Genomic DNA, 13,544 nt, shown 5'->3' with positions numbered 1-13,544 from the left:
CCTATCAGTGGCGTCTTGGCTGGCATGGGCTCAGAGATATCACGTGTACACTACCGGTCAAAAATTTAGAACACCTACTCATTCAAGGGTTTGTCTTTATTTTGTACTATTTTCTACATTGTAAAATAATAGGGAAGACATCAAAACACTAATGGAATCATGTAGTAATATTTTAGATTCTTCAAAGTAGCCATCCTTTGAATTGATGACAGCTTTGCACATGCTTGGCATTCTCTCAACCAGCTTCATGAGGGGGGTGTATACAGAAGATAGCCCTATTTGGCAAAAGACCAAGTTCATATTATGGCAAAATAAGCTTGAATAAGCAAAGAGAAACGACAGTCCATCATTACTTTAAGACAATATGGAACATGTGTTATTTCATAGTTTTGTTGTCTTCACTATTATTCTACAGTGTAGAAAATAGTAAAACATTAAGAAAAACCCTTGAATGAGTAGGTGTTCTAAAACGTTTTACCGGTAGTGTATGTGTGAGATATAGCTAGCAGGCTGGCACGGAGACGGCCATAGTAAGGGACCAGATTGCGTGTGTGTGTGTCACTCCTCTGGCCTGTACCATCATGTTACAGTGCTATGAAGTTGTATGTCATCAAATGAAGAGAAAAGGGGAGAGATGATGAGTTCAGAGTGGAGGAAATGTATCTGGACTGAATCATTGGGGTTATTGGCCTGCTACACTAGACCTGTAACTCTTTCCGAGCGTGAGACGCTCCTCGATGCGCTGGTGTAGCTCCTATGTTGGGGTAGTAGCTGTATGTAGTGAGAGCATGTTAAGGGTTAGATGGGGTTTGGATAAAGTTTATATAGGTTTAGTAGTTGTATGTAGTGGGAGCGGATCAAAGGCCTCTGCTAGATTACAGCCCCGAGACCAGTCTGTCTCAGACCACTTACGTAAACAATGGATTAGAACTAGAATGTGACCAGACCTCGAACATTCTTTGGTTTTATGGAACAATCATTTTAGTCTAGACTCACATTCAACACACACACACACACACACACACAAAGCTGATAAATACAGAGAGAGCTGTGGTGTAAAGTAATCAACTAGATCCTGATCAAAGTGGAGTGGGTTTTAATCACCTTGTTGTGTGCGTATGTATATAATCAGAGGGGATTTCTGTGTGTCGTAGAAAATGACATTTAAAGGGCACAGACTCAGACTTTGTTCCCTGAAGCTCTCCTGTTTTTTTCATCCTCAATGACTGAAAGATACTCATCTCTTTCTTTCGTTCCCTCTCCCCCTTCCTGCCCCTTCTCTCTCTTTCTCTCTCTCAGGTACGGTCTGAAGCCCAACGACCAGATCCTGGCCGAGGACAAGCATAAAGCATTGTGAGTACCTCCTACCACTCACATTAATTCAATCAATCATTCAACATCGTCCGAGATTCATCTAAAGTCTTAGTTGCCTCACATTTGCCTTATTTATTTATTTATTGCATAAAGAAGTGTTTTTCCATTTTAAACTCCTGAATGTCTGTGGTCGCTGTTCAGGCACACATATAGGGTCCGTAAGTTCACACACTGAGCTGTTCTCTTTCCTGGAGTGGGCTGGACAGAACAGGCACGTTCTAAAATTCACCAGCACGAGTCTAGCCAATGATGGGGCAGGAGGTTCAGAACTAGCCAATAGAAGGGCAAGAGGCCTAACCTCCCCCACCTGGCCGGACCAAAGCAGTTTGAGGAAGAAAGTCTACATTTAATCACATAGAGATAAGAAGACAGCTGCGGTGAAGGAAAGGACCGTGGAAGTTTTCTCCGTGGTTCAGTAGGGTAAAACCAACATTGCCTTCGGATCAGATCTGTATATCATATGAATGTTGTACCATAAAACATTGAGCACTTATTTTGGCATTGGGAGATTAATTTGGCATGTAGCTAGCTAAATAAGCATTTAGCTTGCTTCGTCAGATATTAGGCTTTTGGAAAGAGCTTGACATCAGCAAGTTCTCGTCCTGGTTGTCAGTCGGACTACTGTCATCACCATTATAGATGGCAAGCAAATCAATCAATATTTGGATATAGCCATCTAGTTTATTTCCTGAAAGTTAGCTTGTTAACTACCCTACCGGTCAAAAGTTTTAGAACACCTACTGGTTGCAGGGTTATTCTTTAATTTTTTACTATTTTCTACATTGTAGAATAACAGTGAAGACATCAAAACTATGAAATAACACATATGGAATCATGTAGTAACCAAAAAAGTGTTAAACAAACATTAAGAAGGAAAGAAATTCCACAAATTAACTTTTATGTAGGCACACGTGTTAATTGAAATGCATTCCAGGTGACTACCTAAGGACCTCATGAAGCTGGTTGAGAGAATGTCAAGAGTGTGCAAAGCAGTCATTAGTTCTACTTACCACTATGTGTAGCCAAATGTACAAAGTTTATACCGGTACATTGCAAAGTAAACATTATCAGCCAACAGTACATCGGCAAAGGCGCCCTTCTGCTGCTTGACAGGCAGAGTCCACAAAGTATGGGAAATTAAGCTAAACCACTCATACTTGTCAGGTATAGTTAACTTTTATTTTATATCACTCAAACATCAAATTAATGGTGACTGATATCGTGAGGCTTCCCTCGCGTGTCTGAATTTACACGATCAATTGATGTTTACTGATCATGAAAAGCATGTAGTTACTTGCTGTATAACTCTGATGATAGAGCTAAATGTGAGCAATTGTTTTGCATCCAAGTAATGCTCTTCAATAGGTGATGCTCTTCAATAGGTGATGATATTCCAACTAAATATTTAACATTTATTTAACAATCCCTTGAAAACGACACAGTTGTCAATAGTTTTAGTGGAGCTGGGAGTCTCCTTGCCCTCCAGCAAGCAAATTATTGATAAGGACCTACTAAGCGTCTCAGAGAAGGAGTGCTGATTTGGGATCAGTTTTGCCAATTAGATCAAAATTAATATGATTACATGGACAAGGGGAACCTGATCCTAGATCAGCACTCTTAGGGGGCTTTTCACGTCAAATTGTTTTGGAGCGTTTCTTTTACAACTCTAGTGCGTTTCCCCCTAATTCGGTTTGTTTGGATTGGTGTGAACGCTATTGCACTCGGGAGCGCACTAAATAATGCACCGTGGTTCACTGCAGGTGAGAACTTATGATTGGTTGCAAAATGCATGCATCATCATAACTTGACATGTCTGAAACATTCTGAGTATAAGCTCATCCGATTAGGGGCGATGTGGGCTATAAGGGTTAGGGTTGGAATGGCTATTCTACATACGTAGAATGTATGCACACATGACTGTAAGTCGCTTTGGATAAAAGCGTCTGCTAAATGGCATATATTATTATATTATTATTATTATATTATTGCTCAGTTTCCTCCCGCATGTTGGAAGACCAAAGCGAAAGTACTATGAAGATTGGGACACGCAAGTGATGCTCACAGATGGATTTAACGTGAGCATTTTTTCCAATAAACAAATGACTTGCATGGACACGTGGTTTTTGTTTAGGACTTTTTTTTAGTTTGACATTTGGCAATGTGAAACCAACCGGACCAAAAAAAAGGAATACAATGTAACAAAAAAATCGGACTCTGATTCAAACTATAACTCAAAACTATATGGGAAAGCCCTTTACTCTGAGACATTTGATTCATTCTGCCCCAGAAAATCTGTACATAATTAGTATATCTGGAGCATGTCCAGACAGAGGGAGCAACAGTCTCAGCTGTGCAGAGTTTTGTTGTAGCCTTGGGAGTTTCCCTCCACTCTAATCCAGGCATTCTTATTGGTCGAGGAGAAACGTCTCACTGCAGGAGGCTTATTGAGACTAAGAAGTGTAACATTCATGACGTTGCAGATATAAATTAGTCGATTTATTCTTCTCTTCAGACAATCAATCATTTATGTTCTACACAATACATTTATATCTGAACGTTTTGTAACTTTGTGTCATTCTGAACGGACCCCAGGTTTAGGTGTTTGAGCTGTGTCCTAGGTGTGTTGGCCCCCTTCTCCCCCAGCCTTAGTCCATTCCTGTCCAGATGTTTGAGTTGTGACCAATACTGACATCAGCTGTTCTGTTAGCACACAACCACCCTGCTCTAGTTGAGTCAGCAGACAGACTGGGCAGTAAACAAACCACTAAGGTTGGGAAATAGCTGTGCTGGAGGGGGAAGGCCTCTGATTCACTCCTGTGCGTCTCTTTCAGCCAATGGCGCAAACAGTCTCGCAAAATCTCATCCTCACCTCCTTAGCTCTGTTCTGCTGGGCCAGCCCTATTTTAGTCCGTTTTACATGCATCCCCCCATTAATACACACGTGGACCCGCATATGTACGCACGCAAACACCTCCCTCTCTCCCCCTCTACCATCCCCTCTCCATCTCTCACACTCTCTCTGTCCGTCTGTGTGTGTTATCAGTAGGTGATAAGGCTCCTATATATAGAGAACAGAACATGTTACTTGGAGCTACTGGGGCCATAATGGTCTTTAGCTCTGTCTCAGAAGAAAAAATGTTATGTTTCTCATACCATATGTACTGAATCCTGGTAAAGCTTGAAACCATACAACAAACATCCCTGTTGTCTTAAACATTGTACGTGCATGTGTGTTGTAGGTTTGAAGAGATTGTCAAGAAGTTTAAAGTAGAGTACCATGCCGGAGGAGCTACACAGAACTCTATAAAAATCGCCCAGGTATGAGACGTAGACACACACTTAGTCATTACACTATCTCACTGTACCTTTTTCAAAATGTGTAAAGGTTGCCCAGGTATGTTTCATTCAGACACACTGACACACACCACACGCGCTAACTTACTTAAACACACACACAGTGGATGATCCAGGATCCCCACAAGGTGTGTACGTTCTTCGGCTGTATCGGAGAGGATAAGTTTGGGGAGATTCTGAAGCAGAAGGCAGACGAGGCCCACGTGGACGCCTACTACTATGAGCAGACAGAGGAGCCTACAGGGACCTGCGCCGCATGCATCACCGGAGACCACAGGTAAAACACGTCACTCACTCACTCTCATAATACACACACTCAAGGACAACAGGTCAAGGCTCCACTCCATCTACAGTGGCAAGAAAGTATGGAAACCCTTTGGAATTACCTGGATTTCTGCATAATTTGGTCATAACATTAGTCACAACAATAAATAAACACAGTGTGCTTACACTAATAACACACTGATCATTGTATTTGTATTGTATATATTGAATTCATCATTTGAACATTCACAGTGTAGGTTGGAAAAAGTATGTGAACCCCTAGGCTAATGACTTCTCCAAAAGCTAATTTGAGTCTGGAGTCGGCTAACCTGGAGTCCCAATCAATGAGACAAGATTGGAGATGTTGGTTAGAGTTAGAGCCCTGCCCTGTAAAAAACACTCACAAAATTTGAGTTTGCTATTCACAAGAAGCAATGCCTGATGTGAACCATGCCTCGTACAAAGATCTCAGAAGACCTCAGATTAAGAATTGTTGACTTGCATAAAGCTGGAAAGGGTTACCAAAGTATCTCTAAAAGTATTGATGTTCATCAGTCCACTAAGACAAATTGTCTATAAATGGAGAAAGTTCAGCACTGTTGCAACTCTCCCTAGGAGTTGCCGTCCTGCAAAGATGACTGCAAGAGCACAGCGCAGAATGCTCAATGAGGTTAAGAAGAATCCTAAAGTGTCAGCTAAGACTTACAGAAATCTCTGGAACATGCTAGCATCTCTGTTGACGAGTCTACAATTTGTTCAAGACGAAACAAGAATGGTGTTCATGGGAGGACACCACGGAAGAAGCCACTCCTGTCTGAAGTTCGCAAAAGAGCATCTGGATGTTCTACAGCGTTTCTGGCGAAATATTCTGTGGACAGATTAAACTAAATGTGAGCGTACCAAGTAATTAGGCGTCACTCTAAAGCGGGAAGGTGGAATAAACGAGTCAGGAGTAGGTTTTTCTGATTGAACACGGTTCTCTATTGAGGGTATTTTGTCAACAAAAACATTCTAACATAATCAATAAAAAATCTTCCAAGGAAAAACACACATCTTCTTCTCCAGATGAAACAAGAACACAATAGGATAATCTTTAAACTACAACAAACATAAATCACGGGTTTGTCACCATCTTCGTGGTTCTTTCAGCACAGCTTCTCTCTCTCGGTGGCCATCTTCCAGAGATAGTTTTCCCCCTCTCTGCTGGTTCCATTCTCTCTTTTATAGGGGAAGGAGAGTATCTCATTAGTACCGTCAGCTGTGCTTAATTGACTCTGGTTACCTTGTCTCCCATGCTTTGTTGGGCTACTATCCATGAGCCCAGCCTGCCCTCTAGTGGTCCTTCCACATAAAGTTGAGTTGTTTGGAAGGAACACACAACACTATTTGTGGAGGAAAAAAAGGCACAGCACACCAACATCAAAACCTCATCCCAAATGTAAAGTATGGTGGTGGAAGCCTCAGGGTTTGGGGCTGCTTTGCTGCCTCGAGGCCTGGACAGCTTGCTATCATCAACGGTTTATCAAGACATTTTGCAGGAGAATGTAAGGCTATCATCTGTCCGGCAATTGAAGCGCAACAGAAGTTTGTTGATGCAACAGGACAACGACCCAAAACGCAGAAGTAAATCAACAACAGAATGGCTTCAACAGAAGAAAATACGCATTCTGGAGTGGCCCAGTCAGAGTCCTGAACTCAACCCGATTTAAAATGCTGTGGAATGACCTTGAGAGCGGTTCACACCAGACATCCTAAGAATATTGATGAACAGAAACAGTTTTGTAAAGATGAATGGTCCAAAATGCCTCCTGTGTAACGGTTTTCTTTAGGTGAAGTAGAGGCGGACCAAAATGCAGCGTGGTTGTTATTCATTGTACTTTAATAAAGAAACTGTACACGAATAAACTAACAAAACAACAAACGTGTGAAAACCTAAAACAGTCCTATCTGGTGCAAAACACAGAGACCGGAACAATCACCCACAAACACACAGTGAAACCCAGGCTACCTAAATATGGTTCCCAATCAGAGACAATGACTAGCACCTGCCTCTGATTGAGAACCATATCAGGACAGACATAGAAATAGACTAACAAGACATCCAACATAGAATGCCCACTCAGATCACACCCTGACCAACCAAAACATAGAAACATACAAAGCAAACTATGGTCAGGGTGTGACATCCTGACTGTTGTGCAAGTCTGATCCGCAACTACAGAATATGTTTGGTTGAGGTTATTGCTTTCAAAGGAGGGTCAACCAGTTATTAAATCCAAGGTTTCACATACTTTTTCCACTCTACACTATGAATGTATTCAATAAAGACATGAAAACGTATAATTGTTTGTGTGTTATTAGTTTAAGCAGACTGTGTCTGTCTATTGTTGTGACTTAGATGAAGATCAGATCAAATTTCATGACCAATTTGTGCAGAAATCCAGGTAATTCCAAAGGGTTCACATACTTTGTCTTACCACTGTAACTCCACTGTGTCCCTCTCATCAACTCCACTCGTTCTTCTCTTCCTTCCCCCCTTCCTCTCTCAGGTCCCTGGTAGCTAACCTAGCGGCAGCTAACTGTTATAAGAAGGACAAACATCTGGACTTGAAGGAGAACTGGAAACTGGTGGAAAAAGCCAAAGTTTACTATATCGCTGTATGTAACAAAGACCACACACACAGGCTGAGTAGCATTGGTTATAACATACTGTGTAGCATGGATTATATCAGGCTGTGAATAATTGATTATAACAGGCTTAGTAGCATGGAATAATAACATACTGTGTAGCATGGATTATAACAGGCTGTGTAGCATTGGTTATAACACTGTGTAGCATGGATTATAACAGGCTGTGTAGCATTGATTTTAACAGGCTTAGTTACATGGAATAATAACATACTGTGTAGCATTGATTATAACAGGCTGTGAATAATTGATTATAACATACTGTGTAGCATTGATTATAACAGGCTGTGTAGCATTGATTATTACAGGCTTAGTAGCATTGATTATAACAGGCTTAGTAGCATTGATTATTACAGGCTTGGTAGCATTGATTATAACAGGCTTAGTAGCATGGAATAATAACATACTGTGTAGCATGGATTAAAACAGGCTGTGAATAATTGAATATAACAGGCTTAGTAGCATGGAATAATAACACACTGTGTAGCATGGATTATAACAGGCTGTGTAGCATGGATTATAACAGGCTTAGTAGCATTGATTATAACAGGCTTAGTAGCATGGAATAATAACACACTGTGTAGCATTGATTATAACAGGCTGTGTAGCATTGATTATAACCGGCTTAGTAGCATGGAATAATAACACACTGTGTAGCATTGATTATAACCGGCTTAGTAGCATGGAATAATAACACACTGTGTAGCATTGATTATAACCGGCTGTGTAGCATTGATTATAACAGGCTTAGTAGCATTGATTATAACAGGCTTAGTAGCATGGAATAATAACATACTGTGTAGCATTGATTATAACAGGCTGTGTAGCATTGATTATAACAGGCTTAGTAGCATTGATTATAACAGGCTTAGTAGCATGGAATAATAACATACTGTGTAGCATTGATTATAACCGGCTGTGTAGCATTGATTATAACAGGCTGTGTAGCATTGATTATAACAGGCTTAGTAGCATTGATTATAACAGGCTTAGTAGCATGGAATAATAACACACTGTGTAGCATTGATTATAACAGGCTGTGTAGCATTGATTATAACAGGCTTAGTAGCATTGATTATAACAGGCTTAGTAGCATGGAATAATAACATACTGTGTAGCATTGATTATAACAGGCTGTGTAGCATGGATTATAACAGGCTTAGTAGCATTGATTATAACAGGCTTAGTAGCATGGAATAATAACACACTGTGTAGCATTGATTATAACCGGCTGTGTAGCATTGATTATAACAGGCTTAGTAGCATTGATTATAACAGGCTTAGTAGCATGGAATAATAACACACTGTGTAGCATTGATTATAACCGGCTGTGTAGCATTAATTATAACAGGCTTAGTAGAATTGCTTATAACATACTGTGGCGCATTGATTATAACATACTGTGTAGCATTGATTATAACGGGCTCAGTAGCATTGGTTATAACATACTGTGAAGCATTGGTTATAACATACTGTGGAGCATTGATTATAACATACTGTGGAGCATTGATTATAACATACTGTGGAGCATTGATTATAACATACTGTGGAGCATTGATTATAACATACTGTGGAGCATTGATTATAACATACCGTGGAGCATTGGTTATAACAATGTGGAGCATTGATTAAAACATGCTGTGGAGCATTGATTATAACATGCTGTGGAGCATTGATTATAACATGCTGTGGAGCATTGATTATAACAGGCTGTGTAGCATTGATTATAACAGGCTGTGTAGCATTGATTATAACAGGCTGTGGAGCATTGATTATAACATACCGTGGAGCATTGATTATAACATACCGTGGAGCATTGGTTATAACATACCGTGGAGCATTGATTATAACATACTGTGGAGTATTGATTAAAACATGCTGTGGATCATTGATTAAAACATGCTGTGGAGCATTGATTATAACATGCGGTGTAGCGTAATTACAGGCTCTGTGTAGCATTACAACTGGCTGTGTAGCAGTGATAACAGGCTTTATTATCTCCTCCGTAGGGTTTCTTCCTGACTGTGTCTCTGGAGTCCATACTGAAAGTGGCCAAACACGCTTCTGAGAACAACAAGCTGTTCACTCTGAACCTCTCCGCTCCCTTCATCTCTCAGTTCTTCAAAGATGCCCTCATGGAGGTCATGCCCTATGTGGACGTGCTGTTCGGCAACGAGACGGTACACACACACACCCTCATTCATTAATTTTTCCAGTATCTAGGTACTTCTGGAGAGAGCGAGAGACAGACAGACTGAATGGTAGAGGGACAGAGTGACGGAAAGAAAGAGACCAACTGGCAAATAGGCAGAGAAAGGGCGACAGACACAAGTAGACAGATGGGGAGCGAGAGGACGATGGAGAGAGAGACCGACAGGCAGACGAGATAGGACGACATGGAGAAATACACTGAATGTACAAAACATTAGGAACACCTTCCTTTTGCCCTCAGACTCAATTTGTCAGGGCATGGACTCTACAAGGTGTCGAAAGCGTTCCACAGGGATGCTGGCCCATGTTGTCTCCAATGTTTCCCACAGTTGTGTGAAGTTGGCTGGATGTCCTTTGGGTGGTGGACCGTTCTTGGAACTATTGAGCCTGACAAACCCAGGAGCGTTGCAGTTCATGACACCATACTCCTTTCGAAGGCACTTAAAACCTTTTGTCTTGCCCATTCACCCTCTGAATGGCACGCATAAAAATTCATGTCTCAAGGCTTAAAATTCCTTCTTTAACCTGTCTCCTCCCCTTTACCTACACTGATATGAATTGGGATTTAACAGGGGACGTCAGTAAGGGATCATAGACTGACTAGGTGAAAGTTATGTCATGAAAAGAGCAGGTGTTCCTAATATGTTTTGTACACTCCCGTGTAAATGGAAACGAATGGAATATTTCTGTTTTTCAGGAGGCGGCCACGTTTTCAAAAGAGCAAGGCTTTCAGGTGAGTGGACTGCGATTTGAAACACAAACACACACACACTCTTGTATATTAGTATAGCTTGTTTGTGACTATGGTGTGTGTTTGTAGACTGAGGACATCGAGGAGATTGCTAAAAAGGCAGAGGCTCTGCCCAAAGTCAACAAGAAGAGACCGAGAATCGTTGTCTTTACTCAGGGGAAGGACGGAACCATCATGACCAAAGGTAACTACACACACACGTTGACAGACACACACACTGTCACTCGCACACTGATTTGAGTGCAGAAACTAGCCTACCTTCAGCAACTCGTTGGAATTGGCCATTATGTATAAGGCGAAATTGAAATGTTTCTTACACAAGAAATATGTAACAATTTGTTTCAGTTTGGAGATAATGGGAAAATTATTCAACTAAAGGTGAGGACACAACAGTTCACCGGACGCAAGACTGAATCCAAACATTACACTGTTGATTTTATGTGCATTTTACATTTACCATGCTTTTCGCCACATTTGTTGATAATGAAATCTGAAAACACTGATTCAATAACATAAGACTATTCCTGAAAAATGTGTGGTAGGTGCAACATAAGACAACTAAAATTACAAGGGTTTGAATGAGAGGACTAACTGGTGTCTGTCTCCAAGTGGCCACACACATCGAGAAACGTGTGTACAGTTTCTAAGCAATTTCAATGCACTTTTATGACTCAAAGAAGAGTCTTCAACTATAAGATGCTTTTTTGGAGCTCTCCTAGCTGCGCCTTTGAGGAACTAGAGCAAGCACACATAGTAATTGTTTTGTTTGGAACACAATCCTGCATCCCTGCCATCAAACAATTACTGTTGTTTACGTTATCCCAAAACGGGTCCATTATAAATCACAATCTGGGTCAGGTGGGCATCATTTGAAAGCGTGTTCTTTTGACTAGCTAAGTTATAAAATATGATCTTACAGTGTTAGGCTTTCACAAGGCAATTCAGAGAAACAGATCGTAATCTTGGTGCTCCTAGAAAGGAGTTATGAGTGCATTCAGGTGCATGTGCCGCAGTGAATTTTCTTCACAATAAACAAACATGGGCTCATTCTGTTCGGAACAACCCAGAGTATGACATCATATCATCATGTATCTGTACATCAAACATGGATCATAAACATTGACACTGTATGACATCAAAGCATTATTTTATTTATAATCCTCTTATTCTCAACGTCTCATCGTTCAAAATACATTGAGTCATCGCAATTTACATCATTGCCCTCACTGACAACAAAATTAATTGTGTGCAATGCTTAAATTCAGAACGGCTGTCAGTCAACACCCATACAGATGTAGGATCTTAACTTGAGCACTCTTTTGTTGCCGTGATTTTCCTGCACAGCAAGAAATGCATACTTGTATTGTATTTTAGGTTTAAAATGGCTTCTAAAGTTGGTAATTTCCACTTTAAAATGTTCAACTTGATTTGCCCAAACATGAAAATGTATTAACCCCTACAAACAATGTTTGTTAATTATAATACACATAATATTTCACAGTTCCTGTTGCTGCAGGAATATTTTCCTGCAGTAGCAAATGGCTCAAAATATGATCCTATATCTGTACAGCGCTGTGAAGCGTAGAGCCAGAGTTCTGACATGTATAGCATGATACTGTACAGCCACTACATTCCAATTAAGGTGCCTATTAGTGCCCAAATTTGCCATTTTCTACCCGTATACTGTGTGTGTGTTTAGCTTTGCCATTTTCAACCCATTGTGTGTGTGTGTGTGTGTGTGTGTGTGTGTGTGTGTGTGTGTGTGTGTGTGTGTGTGTGTGTGTGTGTGTGTGTGTGTGTGTGTGTGTGTGTGTGTGTGTGTGTGTGTGTGTGTGTGTGTGTGTGTGTGTGTGTGTGTGTGTGTGTGTGTGTGTGTGTGAAGGAGGTGACAAGGTGGAGACGTTCCCAGTGCTGAAGATTGACCAGAAGGACATTGTGGACACAAATGGAGCCGGAGATGCCTTTGTAGGAGGTACGTGTGTGTGTGTTTGTCTATGTGCATGAACATTTTGGGTGGGATATTTGTCTGGTCCTTGGAGTTGGTCCTTGAGAAAGTTGAATAAGTGTGTGTGTGTGTCATGCAGGATTCCTGTCAGAGTTGGTCCAGGACAAGGAGTTGGAACAGTGTGTGAAAGCAGGACACTACGCTGCCAACGTCATCATCAGACGAGCAGGATGCACCTTCCCCGAAAAACCAGACTTCCACTGATGACCTGTAACCTTAATTGCTGACCTCTTACCCCTACCCCTAACCCATCCACCCTTACCTTCCAACTGAATGAAACCAGGTCCCCCCTGTCCTTTTTTTTCTTTCAACCATCCATCCATGCCTTCATCCAATCCATCCATATATCTGTCATTGCTTTCATCCCTTCTTCCCTTGTCTTTCTGCAACCAGACTTCTGTGCCTATTCTTCTTGTCCTACGCTAGAGGATGCTCTCGGGCCACACTGCCTGATACAGCAGTATCTGTTTATACTGATGTTCAACTGCCCTCCCTAAGAACTTCTGAAGTCTACTGCCCTCTGTAAACACAGTTAGACCTTAGGTACCAACGTAATACTGCCGATTCACAGTTAACTATCAGCCTCTCAATAAACTGTCATGTTTACACACACTGCAGGATGCTGCTGGAATCCGACTGCTGTCCAGTCTTCTCCTTGGAGACCGAGCTAAAGCCAAGTTAGTGAGTCAGGATTAGGTAACAGGTTAGGGACATGGTTAATGGGTTAGTTACAGATGGGTGAACACTGCGCATAGAAATTAGATAGGCGGTGTCATCGTGGTTTAGATTTGATCATTGTTTTCATTGATTGATGTTTTATTGTGACTGGAGGCTTATTGAAGCGGAGAAGTGTTGTTGCAGGGTAGTGTTGCTGTAAAACCAAACGGATTCCTTAAC

At 41.2% G+C, this 13,544-nt stretch overlaps 1 protein-coding gene across 2 annotated transcripts in view; it reads left to right on the top strand.

Annotated features, from left to right (window-relative positions):
• LOC118369447 (adenosine kinase-like) overlaps positions 1–13,262 on the top strand; it is a 38,075-nt gene extending 24,813 nt beyond the window's left edge. For both annotated transcript variants that reach the window (XM_052498292.1, XM_052498293.1), the window contains exons 3-11: positions 1,300–1,353; positions 4,614–4,692; positions 4,833–5,005; positions 7,542–7,650; positions 9,690–9,860; positions 10,589–10,624; positions 10,712–10,826; positions 12,525–12,614; positions 12,727–13,262. In XM_052498292.1, coding sequence (XP_052354252.1) covers positions 1,300–1,353; positions 4,614–4,692; positions 4,833–5,005; positions 7,542–7,650; positions 9,690–9,860; positions 10,589–10,624; positions 10,712–10,826; positions 12,525–12,614; positions 12,727–12,851 — 952 coding nt within the window. In that variant the 3' untranslated portion in view covers positions 12,852–13,262. The remainder of the gene's footprint in view (positions 1–1,299; positions 1,354–4,613; positions 4,693–4,832; positions 5,006–7,541; positions 7,651–9,689; positions 9,861–10,588; positions 10,625–10,711; positions 10,827–12,524; positions 12,615–12,726) is intronic.
• The last annotated feature ends 282 nt before the right edge of the window (positions 13,263–13,544 follow it).

The sequence above is a fragment of the Oncorhynchus keta genome, chromosome 36 (genome assembly GCF_023373465.1).
Source record: "Oncorhynchus keta strain PuntledgeMale-10-30-2019 chromosome 36, Oket_V2, whole genome shotgun sequence".
NCBI lineage: Eukaryota > Metazoa > Chordata > Actinopteri > Salmoniformes > Salmonidae > Oncorhynchus > Oncorhynchus keta.
Note: the sequence above shows the minus strand (reverse complement) of the source record. Positions and strands in the feature narration are given on the sequence as shown.